This window comes from Erigeron canadensis, chromosome 8 (assembly GCF_010389155.1).
Source record: "Erigeron canadensis isolate Cc75 chromosome 8, C_canadensis_v1, whole genome shotgun sequence".
Classification (NCBI taxonomy): domain Eukaryota; kingdom Viridiplantae; phylum Streptophyta; class Magnoliopsida; order Asterales; family Asteraceae; genus Erigeron; species Erigeron canadensis.
The window spans coordinates 45,141,521-45,154,853 of record NC_057768.1 but is presented as its reverse complement, the minus strand read 5'-3'; the positions used below and the strand labels follow the sequence as shown (position 1 = coordinate 45,154,853).

The following is a 13,333-nucleotide window of genomic DNA, read 5'->3' as shown; positions in this document are numbered from 1 at the left end:
CCAAAATGTAATATAAACAAATCTTTCGGTATTTTTAATAAATTAACACGGCTACCTGTCAGAAGTGATTGCAGATCAACCCAACCCAACCCAACGTAACCCATTTTGTATACTTAAGTGTCCTCTTCTTGACCCGGAGCCTTTTTTTCCAATCTCCAAATTCACCTATTTTCTATCTACTAAAAATAAAGAACAGGTGACATACATGGGTTGAAATGCAAAATCGCAATATTTCCTAACTAGACCAATAAAATTATCAAAATCTATCGGGCCTTCTCTTCATTATAAAATAACACTCTTTAAAGCAGCATATGTATATTGACAAACTGATGATATATGTGTAACAGAAAAGCCCTGACTAAAACTAAACCACCAAGTTACGCTTGCAGACCGGCATTGATGTTCATTCGATTACTGAACTTAAGAGACTCTCCCCAACTTCACCTTTACATAGTGGACATGAAGCATTAATCTTCAACCACTTGTCCACGCAATCCTTGTGAAAGAAGTGAGTACATGGCAACTCCTTCAGTTCATCATTGTTTGCATACTTAGCCAAACAAATGCAACACACCTGATTAAAAAAACAATACATATAAACAAAGTTTCAAGGACATAACGTAAAACAAATGCATGATAAAACTTGAGTACTAGTGTGTACATTTCTCTTGCAGACTAACACGTATGCTTAAGGTAGCAAAATAAGTGGGCCGGACGGGTTGTGTCACAAGTCAAATACGATCCAAGACCAGTTGGGTTGACCCAAGACACCTCTTTTCAAAAATATATCGAGCTTATACAAAATCTAGTGTAAAGATATGATTACAAATAATATATTTTTAACACTAAAAGTCTAAAAGTGCACTTTGTTCCACCTGTTTGACCCATTCCCATTTTACCCTCTGGTTGCAAACTAATCTGAAAGCACGAAAGTTAAAGGCAAATTAATCAGAAATAGTTAAGGACTTGACTAACCGCATCTTCTCCGGATAGAACACGCTCTTTCTCTGTTCCTACAGCCACGACCCCACCTTCACTAGCACCAGAGTGGTTCTCTTTACTATTTCCATGTTTATGTTTCTTAGTTTTAAACTTGTAGGTAGGCAGAGAATTAATGGACTCCGTAGTAGCTCCTCTATTTTGTTGCAGATCCTCCCTGAAGCCTAAGACTGAAATTATACAAGGGAGGCAGCAACAGATTGTCGCGCACAAGATGAATGGCATTGCATACCCGATACAGCTGAAAGTAAGAAACACTAGACATAACCTGCAAATACCAGAGATTAATGTAAGATGGCCATTCAACCACTAAAATAACAGAAGCGGTAAAGTAGAGGATAGCAGTCAAACTTATAAATTGGTCAATCTGGGTCAAACAGATAAAGTAAAATAAAAATGATAAAAAGGGAACAGGTCAAAATTTCAGGCCGCTCAAAGTCACTCAAAATGTATTTTTATTCCCAAAACCACCTAAATCATTTAATTCAAAATTTTATACCCTTCTATGACAATACAAACTTTGTAATCATATTTGAGGCTATGATAGGATATAGAAAATCCATACATTTATATTTAACTGTTCTAATTCATCACAACCCGAGTCAGCCATTTTTCACCTGCACAAGAAAGACCTGTTTCCGAATCCACCCCATTTTCCCAGCTCAGGTAGCAAATGACATGTATTGACTTTTACCTATACAAGTTGGGAGCATCAGAAGCAGAAGAATGGCCGCCAAAGATCCACACATTCCCAACGACAAACCAAACTGCAAAAAAGCAATCCAACCCCATCTTGAAGTACTCAACCAGCACTTTAATTCTGTAACAAAAGCAAAAAATTTGTGTAAGTAATTGTGCAACCCCATCTATCAGTATGCACAATCCAGAACCCGACTTTACTAACGAACTTTGCATAATTCAGTGTAACCAGATGAGTCTGACTAAGCTCTGTGTTTTTGGCTAAAATATAACACACAGGAATAAATTATATTGAACTACCTCATCATGTGATGCATCCTTTGTGTCTTCTCGTCTCATTAAGACTGTACTCATGGGCTCAAGGTTAATTTAAAAATGATAGTTGTATTAGTCAATGTTAATTAGATGTCATGTGCCATTATCGTTAGTTAACCACCAACTGTAAGCTTTATTAAGGTGTAAACTGATAATATTCGAAATATTCTTAATGGTTTTGCAAGTATATGCTGCTATAATAATTGTGTATTTCATGTTTAAAAAAAAAAAACAATTATCAACACATATTTACAATTTAACCACCGTGGGATAAAACGCACAATCTACTGGTCACCTTATATACCAGAAGGACCAAGGCCCTTGGGTTAATGTGTATGTGAAGAATGCTGTATATTTATGTTAAATAGTACTTCAGCAGAAAATTTGTATCCTGGTGCAGTCACTTGCACAAGAAACTGATGTCCTGGTCATTGTTGTGAATTTATTAAATCCACAAGGAAATGCATCATCTCTATCACTACACTATATCTTCTGCTCTAAGTAGAATTATACTGAATTACAACTAGGTAGATGCATTAGGTTTCCGTTAACGAACAAATCAGCAGCATACAAAGGGGGCATGCATGTTTATCCGAGTCTATTATACCATTGACATGAGCCACTTCTTATATAGAGGGAAGAAGTAGATATCTTAACCTGGCTAATTAGGAGTGTTTGGATATGTGAAACAAATATCTGATTATTGGGACTTGAAAATCGTAATTTATAAAAACCTTAATCTTTGGACAAGCAAAAACTGCTACTGATTATCTACTTATTTACAAATCAATTACTCATTTCAAATCAACAAGAAAACTGATCTAAAAGCAAAACAATTATCTATCGACCCGAAACCTTACTTAAAAAGATTCTTACTCCAAGCAAAACCTTAAACTTTGGACAAGCAAAAACTGCTACTGATTATCTACTTATTTACAAATCAAATACTCATTTTCAAATCAACAACAAAACTGGTCTTAAAGCAAAACAATAATCTATTGACTCGGAACCTTACTTAAGAAATTCTTACTCCAAATTCACAAAATACCTTTCTTTTCTTCTTATACTTGCTTGAATTAATTAACCCAAGGCACAGGCGCACAGCTAACCATAAGTAATGAAACAAAAGATCATAACAGAAACTGCATATTACGATAAAAAGATTCCCAGACAACTACATACCTTGCATTCAGTGCTCCCATTGTAGGTCTTGTTGAGCTTGTGGTATTATTAGTGTCCGCAACCGAAGTTCTTGTATTTGACGATGAAGTTAAAGAGGTAGCTATAGCTGAAAGGCTGTTAGGAGTCGAACCCTGACGAGACTGAGATTCATCCTGGTCTGATGCTTGGTTTCTAAAATAAAAACGCCAAAATAGCAACGGGAGAGTTGCTACACATCCAGAAGCATAACCAATAACCCATGTAAATAATGGAGCGTGAGGATGCTCATGCCTTGATAATGATAAAACCACAACGGCTGCTATTATTTGGCTCACGGTTATAAGTAATTCTATAGATATCCAATAGCCAGAATTTAAAGGACTCCTACGTGTTCCATGGGCATTTCCTCTTCTAACAAAAGGTGTATTTCTTGTATTTGTAGCATTTGTAGTAGAAAAACTATGCTGAAAAACAGGATCAGTAACACTAGTAGAAGGGGGGTTTTCATTTTGTTGTAAATTTGACCCGTTGACTGGTCTATCTGGGATTATATCAATCACGTGTCCAGCATACTCAATGTTTTGTGTTCGCTCCATTGCTAGTAGTGGCTTGCTTGATTTCAATTTACAATGTGGTCCCAATAGACAAACTCCCATCTAAAACTTCCAGTAAATAGTGTAGTGGAAACATGAGATAGAAACAGTAAAGAACGATTTTCAAATTGATTAGGGACACCCTGTTTGTCTTAATCTGTCATAAACCCGGAATCAGTTTAAAATTTTAGAATACCACCATACGTCGATTTTAGTGAAATTCAACCTGCCAAAATGGAAACTACAACTCATTAGACATCTCACTCGAGGCATGAAATTAAATGATATTCCATTTCCGTATAAAGGTCGCACTTAGTAACTACAAAAATACTTCACGTCTTGTCTTGCTAATGAAAACGCACATCAGGGAAAATAATTTAACAGTAATCAATGCTCAAATAACAATTATTGATACAGAATCGGGTAAAATTAATTACAACATGCAAGCTACTCATCATTCATTTTTATCAAAACGTTACCAAACGATAACTCCATGTTAATTACACCACAAGATTATTAACACAAAGAAAAAAATGAAATCGATAGCACACGAAGAACCATACTCTGCCTATTTTTGATACGCCTTTTACTTATAATTACCCAACTCCAAAAAAGTTATCATATCATGTAGTACTAAAAACACACCAAGAAAATAACAAATATATAATGCATACCGTTACGCTTTCGCATATCTCTCTAGTCGTTTACTAACGAGAAGTTATGCGCACACAAGGTACAAATACGGTTGTCGCGACAAAGATTTGTTGTGTAAATATCACTTCCAGTCTACCAACTACTATTATAACTTAACAAAAAAAGTAAAAAACAACTAAAAGAATTTCCTGTAAAACCAATATACCCAAATTTGTAATAAACCAAATCCACATAAAAACTTTATTCTTTCCAGCAATACATATCCAAACAAAAAAAGAAAAAACCTAATTGATAGCAACAAATCAAATAAACTATAAATAAGTATAATGATAAAACCCTAAGAATAATGATAATAATAATGCGATAATATCAAGTTTAATTGCGTAATTCAGCTGGTTTAATCAATACAAGTAATCAAAAATCAATATAACTAACCAGTGATTATGCGATTATAGATCAATCGTTCGTTCAGATGATGATGATTCGAAAACACACCTGTTGGACCTACTGATGTTTATTTTTCAATTATTTATTTTTAATTAATAATCGGGGAGATATATATATATATAATATATAGATACAAATATAGAATGTGAATGTGTATGTATATATAGTGTCAAACTTTGACTTTTATATCGTTTCTTGATCGCCGTGATTTTGGATATTCTTGAGGTTGTGCTGCGTGTTGAGTATATTGTACAGATATAGATGCACGAATTACAACTGTTAAAAGCGGTTGTTTATATTTTTGGAATTAAATTGAAAAGGTAAGCGTTTATCTTATATTAGACCTATACACTAATTTATCCCTTTTAAGAAGGGGTAACAAATATGCAGCGGCATACTTCTTACCATTTTTAACGGTGGGGAGATTTATATTTACACAAGGGAGTTTGTGAGTGAAAAATTTAAAAATTCATATTTCTGGCTATATTCTTGTTTTTCCCTTTTAAGAATTAATCATCAAAAATATTAATTATCAGATTTCAACATTGTCAATAATATCCAATTATAAAGCGTGGCTTTGCCACTATCAAAATAGTCTCAAGATCGTCAATTATAGTATTCTACAAACCAGATGTGTCACTTACACAAAAAATAATATGAGTTCTAGTCGAATTTGAAGTTTTGATCTCGTAATAAAAGTCATTCCACATTTCCATCTGTAGGTCATTAGAGAGTAGTGACATATCCAAATTAATCATATCGTTTTTCATGTTATTCTATTTTGGCATTATTTATTCTTAGTCTCAAAATAATTGTCATCCTTCTAATGGGAATTTTATTGGTATTGCAAAATGGTACCCCCCCATACATATTAGCAAAGAGAAAAGTAGATTGAAAAAATTATAGTTTTCACCCACTAACTTTACAAAAATATTTAGCTTTTTTGTAACTGCAATGTTAGCTATTTTATTAAAAAATTGTTTATATAAATTTTTATATAGTCCAACTAGCGTTATACCCGACCGTTGCCCAGAGATAACAATTGGGTATCAACTTGAAAGCGGATCATAAATTTTAACATGACAATCGTTTATCAAACTAAGGAAAAAACCTGGTTAAACAATACATCGTAAATCTTAAATACACATTTTTGGTGACGAAATACAAAGTATGTAACTTTTTTATTTGATTAAATAAGAAGCTAAAAACTTTAATAGTGAAAAAAAACTACGGTATTATAAATCCTAAAAAACTGGAAAAATTAATCTTTCAAACATAAAACTTTAATGGTAAAAAAAACTTAAAGATTTAATGGTTTAAATTTGAAGCATTAAAATGTTAAGAAATCACGATGAAAACTCCATAACATACTAATCAAAAAACGAAAAAAAAAAAACAAACGGGCACGCAAGCTGCTGAGCCAGCTGCCAGCTACCTAGCTTTACTATTCACGCGAAATCTTATATAGGTTATAATCTTTTTATATAGGTTATAATATATAAACTAGACTAGAAAATACAACCAACCCACTAACCTAGACAATGAAGTAAATATGTAGCTCTGGTTGCTGTAATTGTTTTGTTGCGTTTGTTGTAAATCATTAATGATGTTAGCCTTAAAAAAAAAGTTTTTAGCTAATCCTAATTACTAAGTTGACTAGACTAAATAAATAAATACGGAGTAATAAACAAAAAAACTTGCTAAATTATAATGATACTTGTATTGTATGTATATATATATAAAAACTGGTTTTCTTTTCTGAAATGGAATATAGGTCACATACATATGCTCGATACCTTACAACATTACAACTGTGACAATACCAAAACAACACCAAAACTAGTTACAGCAGGTGGTTTAATTACCACTTACAACAGGAAGTGAAGGCTGCCTTGAACTTAAGAAGATAGATAAATCATCAAGAACAGAAACGACAAAGGCTCCGTATAACTAATCAAAATAACCAGAAGATCCCAGCAGACTGTTGATCTCATGGTATGACCAAAAAAAAAAATCCAGCAGCACAGACTTCAAGGCAGGGGCTTCACCGGTATTTGGGATGTTAAAGTTGCAACACTTTTGTACTGCTAAAATAAAACCTACATTCGTTAGACATTGTTACTGTAATGCAGTAGACGATTATGTGTTATACCATCATACACATTCCCAGTATAAAGATTTCTGATTTCTTTTACACCACAAAACATAGATGAATGAACTTAGTTGAACAAAACCTTACCTTCAGTTGCTTGTACTTTTGGCGTATAGCATGGAGAGGGGTTGTGTTGTTAAGTTCTAGATCTTGGAGGGCCAGAACTGTTACTTTTAGCTCTGATGCCTTATAATTAGTATAATGTTCCAACGTAGCGTTCTGCATGAAGATTAAGGTCAATGTTTTTGTCCATTTGGCTAAACCAAAATAGCTACAAAAAGATGCTATTTGACCACGGTATTATCAAGTAAAATGGCTTTTGATCAGTCTATCAATATATATGTTTGCCCACAAATCTTACCTGCAGTCAAAACATTGACTTTGACTGTTGTTAAATGCATTAACACGCATTGAAATAACATCTCTTCAATATGTTTATCAATAATAACATTACTGTTACTTTATATACATCTCTGTTATATACCCAAAAATCATGCCGATGCTCTAATAGTTACTGTATATATTACATCAATTTTGTCTAAATTTCCTAGAAAATAACATATATGATGATTAAAATTAGAAACTGTTCGTAACTTCGTATTATGGACAACTTTGTCTATTTTGAAAGTAGGGATAGAAATGCAAACAACAAATATACAGATTTTATCATCTGATGACCATTTTATACAAGGGGGATATGGTTGAAAGAAACACTGACCCATGGATCTTCGTCCTGATCAAGTGTCCATTTTGCTAAGAATATAGCTGAGGCAGCAATGAGGGATGGTAGGAACTTTAGAAAACTATAATCAATTAAAGTTAGCTCTGCTAAATAATTAGCCAGGAATTCCAGCTCTACAACTGGAGCCTGCATATAAACGGCAAATTATTCCACTTTCAGTTTCATAATTTTATTTCTTGCAATAAAAAGTCTCACTACAGAAGTGATACATTACTTTACCTTATAAGAACTTTGTGCCACCAAAAGGAATCTCCTGAAAATGAAGAATTGTCTACATTAGAGAGATTTTTGGCTTTACTTGTACAGCATAATTTTAGAATGGAAGAGTAAGTCAGGTTGCATAGTCTGTTTCATAGCACCTCAACTTCTATTTTGAGGGCCCATCATTGTGATGCAGGGATTTGTATGTATGCAACCCACAAAATAGAATCGGGTGAAGAAACGAAATGGGATAGACAAAGTGACTTAATTTGTAATGGACATGGACTTTAACCTCAAGAACTTCTTGGTTGTTGGAACAGAAAGCTGAAAGCTCAGTACATCCAGTATTTGGTCCTCCATCTCCAGTACCTGAGAGAATAAAATACTTTACTTGTGATGCCGAGTGTATATGAAAAGAGATTAGCACATTAGTGACAATTACATACCTCTCCTCTTGTGTAGGTGCTGTCAGTGATAAAGCAGAACTCTTCGATACGTGGAGCATAAATTTCTTCGTATTTCCTTAAATCAATATTCAAGAAATACATCTGATTAGACTCTTTTATATGACTTAACTGTGTAATCAATTGCATACTAGTTGAAAGCAACTCTTAATGGACAATTTTCTTACAGGATAAGCTAGAACTGGTGAATGATGCATAAACCACGTCTTTTTGTTAAATAATACTCACAAAACATACATAGAGAATTTTAAAAGTAATGAAGTATAGAACACTATAGATGACCCACTATCACATCATTATCTTTCTTCACACCAAATGGGACAAAATGAGAACGGAGGAATGTTAGATCTATTAAATAGATGTCATGATTGTCATTTATAAAAATGGTAGTGAAGACGTGATGAAATCTTGATATATATACTGCATAGTGTCTGGATTTTTCAGTAAGGTCTGTTGATGATTAATGCATCTTGGTAATGGAAAAGAATGAGAACTTACGAAGCAATGAGCATGCAGGTTATACCAAGTAATTGGAGTCGTCGCTTTCCAATGCATTTTTTGGAAAGATACAGATCAATGAGAGAAACCGTTAAATAAAATGTTTCAGAAGCTAGTCCATATTCTTCAGACACCTATAATTTGAGAAACTCGTGATTAACAACTTATGAATAAGGATATCTGCAGTAAGAAAAACTTTAAACATGTCTTGTTAAAATTTGAAAGAACGTCCTACTATGTAAATGCCTTAATATGTATGGGGAAAAAGTGATCATACATTCTTGTTTAGCTAGCGGATTAAGTAAATGCAGAAGCAAATAGTATATCTCTATGACGCTAAAATGGTAGATAATTTTGCACAGATTAATATTGAGCAAGGCACAAATGGAGGGCAAGTGCAAGACATTGATGAGCGATGACATGAAGATATCTGATGCTTTTTGAAACAATAAATACATTCGTGGTGGCATATGCGTATATGTATGGTTATTGATTAAAAGTGGAAATTCTGAACCCAAAAGATATTGACTAACTAACCTCCACAAGCCAATCAATGAGAATCCCACGCATTTCTTGCGTGATCTCCAGCTGCACTGCTTTCATATAATCAACTGAATGTCTCCACTTAAGCTGTAGAAAAATAAGATCCTCTAAAATAAGTGAAAGAAAAGGAGTACTTCTTATGGAACACAAATAGAAGATGTAGTACATAGTAGTATCTGAGAAGGCAACATATACACACTATTAGAATTTACAAACACATATAGTCTTATACTCATTAGGATTTAGAAGAAAAAAGTACTTCAAAATTTATAATGAAGATAGCACATGATTTGAACAAGAGGGTATTTGGGATAAACTTATTTTCTAGATTATGTTGTTTTCAAAATACATGAAGCATAAAAGCTGGTTTGAAAAAGCTTGTGAAGCTCTCTTTTTTCATAAATCAAGCTCAAATAAGCTCTCTTTCGCACCAGCTTTTGAGTTTGACCTTATTGTATTTTGAAAACACAATATGCTGATAAGCTTAATAAACACTCCCTGGATACATAAAACAAAACTATACTTGTTGTATACTTAAGAATATGATTTAATACGATAAACGTTGCTCAAAATAGAGAAAGTTGGTCAGTTCTTAATAACAATTAAAAAAAAAAGAGGTATTAACCGATGAGGGGAGGTCAACAGCAATTCAGACCTCTGCGATGCGTAAATTGCCATATACTTCTGCAGCATATAAGCTACACATCTGGGGACACTTATGCCTAGAATCAATGTCAACAATGGCCTGATCATTTGAGGATTTCATATCACCGGTAATCTTGTCATCTCCTGCATGATGCAACAAAAAAATATTCTTATGAACCCACATAAAGAGGAGTCTAAAGAAGGGAACAACAGAAGATAGTTACAATCAATATTGCTTCAAAAGGTTCTAATATTAAAGGACCAGAAAGCCTTAAATGAAAAACATGTACACAATCCTTCAGCTTGGTACTTGATTATTGAATTCAAATATATTAACTTTGACTGTAATAACAATATAGTTATCTTTTATAGATAGGCCAACTTGGAATTAAGGATATTGAAGTTGCTTGATAGATTTGAGCTACATATACAACTGTGGACCATTGCTTTGTGATTCATGACACATGCACATCATAAGGCCTAGTTTACAGCAAATTAAAATAAATAATGATAATTTGACCTTTCTTTGAAATACTTCCAAGTCCAGAGTGTTCGTTGGATATCCGACTTGCAAGAATCAAATCTGGCATACCACCCATTCTATGATTTTCATGAGTACGTGGTTGGATAGATGTATCATTATCTGATTTTGTATGTAAATTTACTTCATCCATACTCTTTTTGGTAATGTTTTCTGATGTTTTTGCCTTCTTATGAACGTGAGGGTCCACCCAATTAGATGGTGCCACCCTTTCATTCTTCTTTGTAATACATCTTTTGATCTGCTTGGTAGCCTGACAACAAGCAACATCACCAAGAAAAAAAAATGAAGCATACATTATGTGCCTTCACTTCTATCCCTAGTCTATATTTATGTTAGAAGTGTATATATAAATGAATAACATGTTTCTTTATCAACTGAACGGTCATAAGTCATACCTGTTCTTTATTTCCATTGTAACCTTTTATGCTGGAATCTGAGGATTTGTTAGTGATATCCTTAAAAACAGCCCTTCTCTTGAGCTGGCCAGTAGGAGCAGCACCAGTAACAGACTTGATATCTCCTGATGCTCGTTTTAATTTTGGACAAAGGGCCTGATTACGATCCTGTTTTGCCACCGGATGTAGTGGTGGAAAACCCCCTGTTGCTCCCAAAGCTTTAGCACGTGCTCTAGTAAGGCGTCCAGCGGCGCCCAGAATATTAGCAGCAGATGCATTTTCTTTATCCATGTCTCTTTCCCTTGAAGGATAATGGCGCCTTATGTTAAATTGACATGCTTTCCATAAACTCTGCTCCAAAAATATACAGATATTCACAACTACATTAGTAAATATAATATCCATGTTGTGAAATGAAAATATGGTTTGCGTTCTAGTCCACTAATTCTTATAGGTCAACTACACTACTCAGATTGTGACTGGTGATAAGCATGTTTGTTACTTAGGCTCGTTCACTATCTACATCCAGTAAGAGGGGGTTTGACAGATGAATAAGCCTCTAACTGGTTTATTAGTTTTTGACTATGATACATGCAGACATGCAATTGTGTCAACTTATATTTTGAAGTGACTGCAAAAAAGCAATATATTTTCTTGGGGTTCAAAAGAAACATGAATCATGCTATTGCAACTATAAGGTTGAATTTCAACAATCAGCTACATCATATGTGATAATTTCTTTCAAGCTCATCTGCTTTGTGGCAGATTGAACCTGCGACATTCCTTCCCCGTTTTGGTTTAGAATCCTGAAAACTATACAAGTATTTACTTTTTTTTCTGAAGTGTGATGTAAATACAGTAAGCACCTACAACAGAGAAACAGACAATTGTCCATATGCCTCGTATATGTAAGTCACTCATGTGCTAAAAATCTCTGTGTGGATATTACAATTGTTTAAACAGACTGCTGCTCAAATGATAAGTGGCATATAAACAGGTCATTGGTCCATATTTTTCCGAAATAGGCACACTATATCCTGATACTATAAAGTCATTCCAAATTAAACGCTTAACACCTATTCTTTTATGATTGTGGAAGCAGTCTTTCTACCCCAAGCCGAGGCATATTCCGCATTTGGCAAGATTGGCCGATTGGGTATTATTGCTGTTACCAATTTTTATGAGTAAAATCAAAATAATCAACTGTCACTTGAAGTTATGAAAAAAATAATCCCCAAACACACTAATCCATCGAAAGTAAATAGAATAATAACAAAAGTTTAAGAAAATCAACTAACATCTTATTTTATTAGACACAAAATACAAAAGAAAAAATGAATCATAATGTGCCAAATGATATACAGTATCTATATTCTTAAGTACTAGTTTACATCAATAAAAAAGAGAAGCTTCTTAAAAGCCGCATCATGTGCATGCCACAAGAAAAATCTAAATTACTAGTCAATGATACAAGAAGAATATTATATTAATTTCACTGTTTATATAATATATATATATATAAAAAGAGTACGAAATATACAGTATGTCGTAACCAAAATAGATAAATTGTTGAGCATGCCTCATAAGAATACTCATAAACTACAAATGATTCAATCACAGCTAAATCAAAATATATACACATATATATACTATCAATCGACTCATGAAAATATAAATTAAAAGGGAACAATAAATAATTAAAAGTGAAAAATAAAAAATGTAACAGATCTATATAGAACGCAGGCTAGCCAGCAGATTCAATTTGTTTATATGTGTATATAAGATGTATGGGAGAGTGAAAAAATGTGTGGATAAATGAGCTTACAATGCATATTTTGGATGCGCCGCTGATTACAATGAAGATCGGAGCTACACCTAGCTAATTAAATAGGGCAGGCTTCAAATGCATTTTTAATTTTAATAATACAATATTATTGTAGCACAACAACAACAACAACAACAAATAAGAAGAACAAGATATATATTGGAGAGACTGTGTGAGAGAGAGAGCTAATGTGTGTATATATAGGGGAGAGAGAGAGACTGAAAGGAAAGGAGGGGGGAGCGTGAGAGCGGGATAGGAGGTACAGTTCAAAAAACTTCTAAAATCTTCTCCAGAAAAAATATATATACAAAAAATATAAAATAATTACAAAAAATTTGAAAAGACAAATATTGTATTGTCACTCTTACTTGTGCCAGCACTACTATGGTCACGTGGTGGAGGATACAGATATACTATGGTCATTAATTAGTTAATTAATTAATTAATGTTTGTCCA

General features: G+C 33.5%; 2 protein-coding genes across 2 annotated transcripts; both read right to left on the bottom strand.

Moving 5' to 3' along the window:
- Positions 1 to 253: 253 nt before the first annotated feature.
- Positions 254 to 4,984, bottom strand: LOC122578297 (E3 ubiquitin-protein ligase At1g63170-like). The gene is made up of 5 exons (XM_043750226.1): positions 4,857 to 4,984; positions 3,196 to 3,993; positions 1,694 to 1,819; positions 976 to 1,267; positions 254 to 574 (listed from the first exon to the last, which is right to left on the bottom strand). Exons 2-5 carry the CDS (start codon positions 3,828 to 3,830, stop codon positions 404 to 406), a joined length of 1,224 nt encoding a protein of 407 aa, XP_043606161.1. The 5' UTR covers positions 3,831 to 3,993; positions 4,857 to 4,984; the 3' UTR covers positions 254 to 403.
- A 1,893-nt stretch (positions 4,985 to 6,877) lies between these two features.
- Positions 6,878 to 13,037, bottom strand: LOC122579471 (cyclin-A2-2-like). Its single transcript, XM_043751653.1, has 12 exons — positions 12,878 to 13,037; positions 11,053 to 11,403; positions 10,634 to 10,907; positions 10,124 to 10,257; positions 9,463 to 9,555; positions 8,926 to 9,059; positions 8,410 to 8,485; positions 8,256 to 8,332; positions 7,982 to 8,015; positions 7,739 to 7,888; positions 7,108 to 7,239; positions 6,878 to 6,967 (listed from the first exon to the last, which is right to left on the bottom strand). Exons 2-12 carry the CDS (start codon positions 11,341 to 11,343, stop codon positions 6,956 to 6,958), a joined length of 1,407 nt encoding a protein of 468 aa, XP_043607588.1. The 5' UTR covers positions 11,344 to 11,403; positions 12,878 to 13,037; the 3' UTR covers positions 6,878 to 6,955.
- Between the last annotated feature and the right edge of the window lie 296 nt (positions 13,038 to 13,333).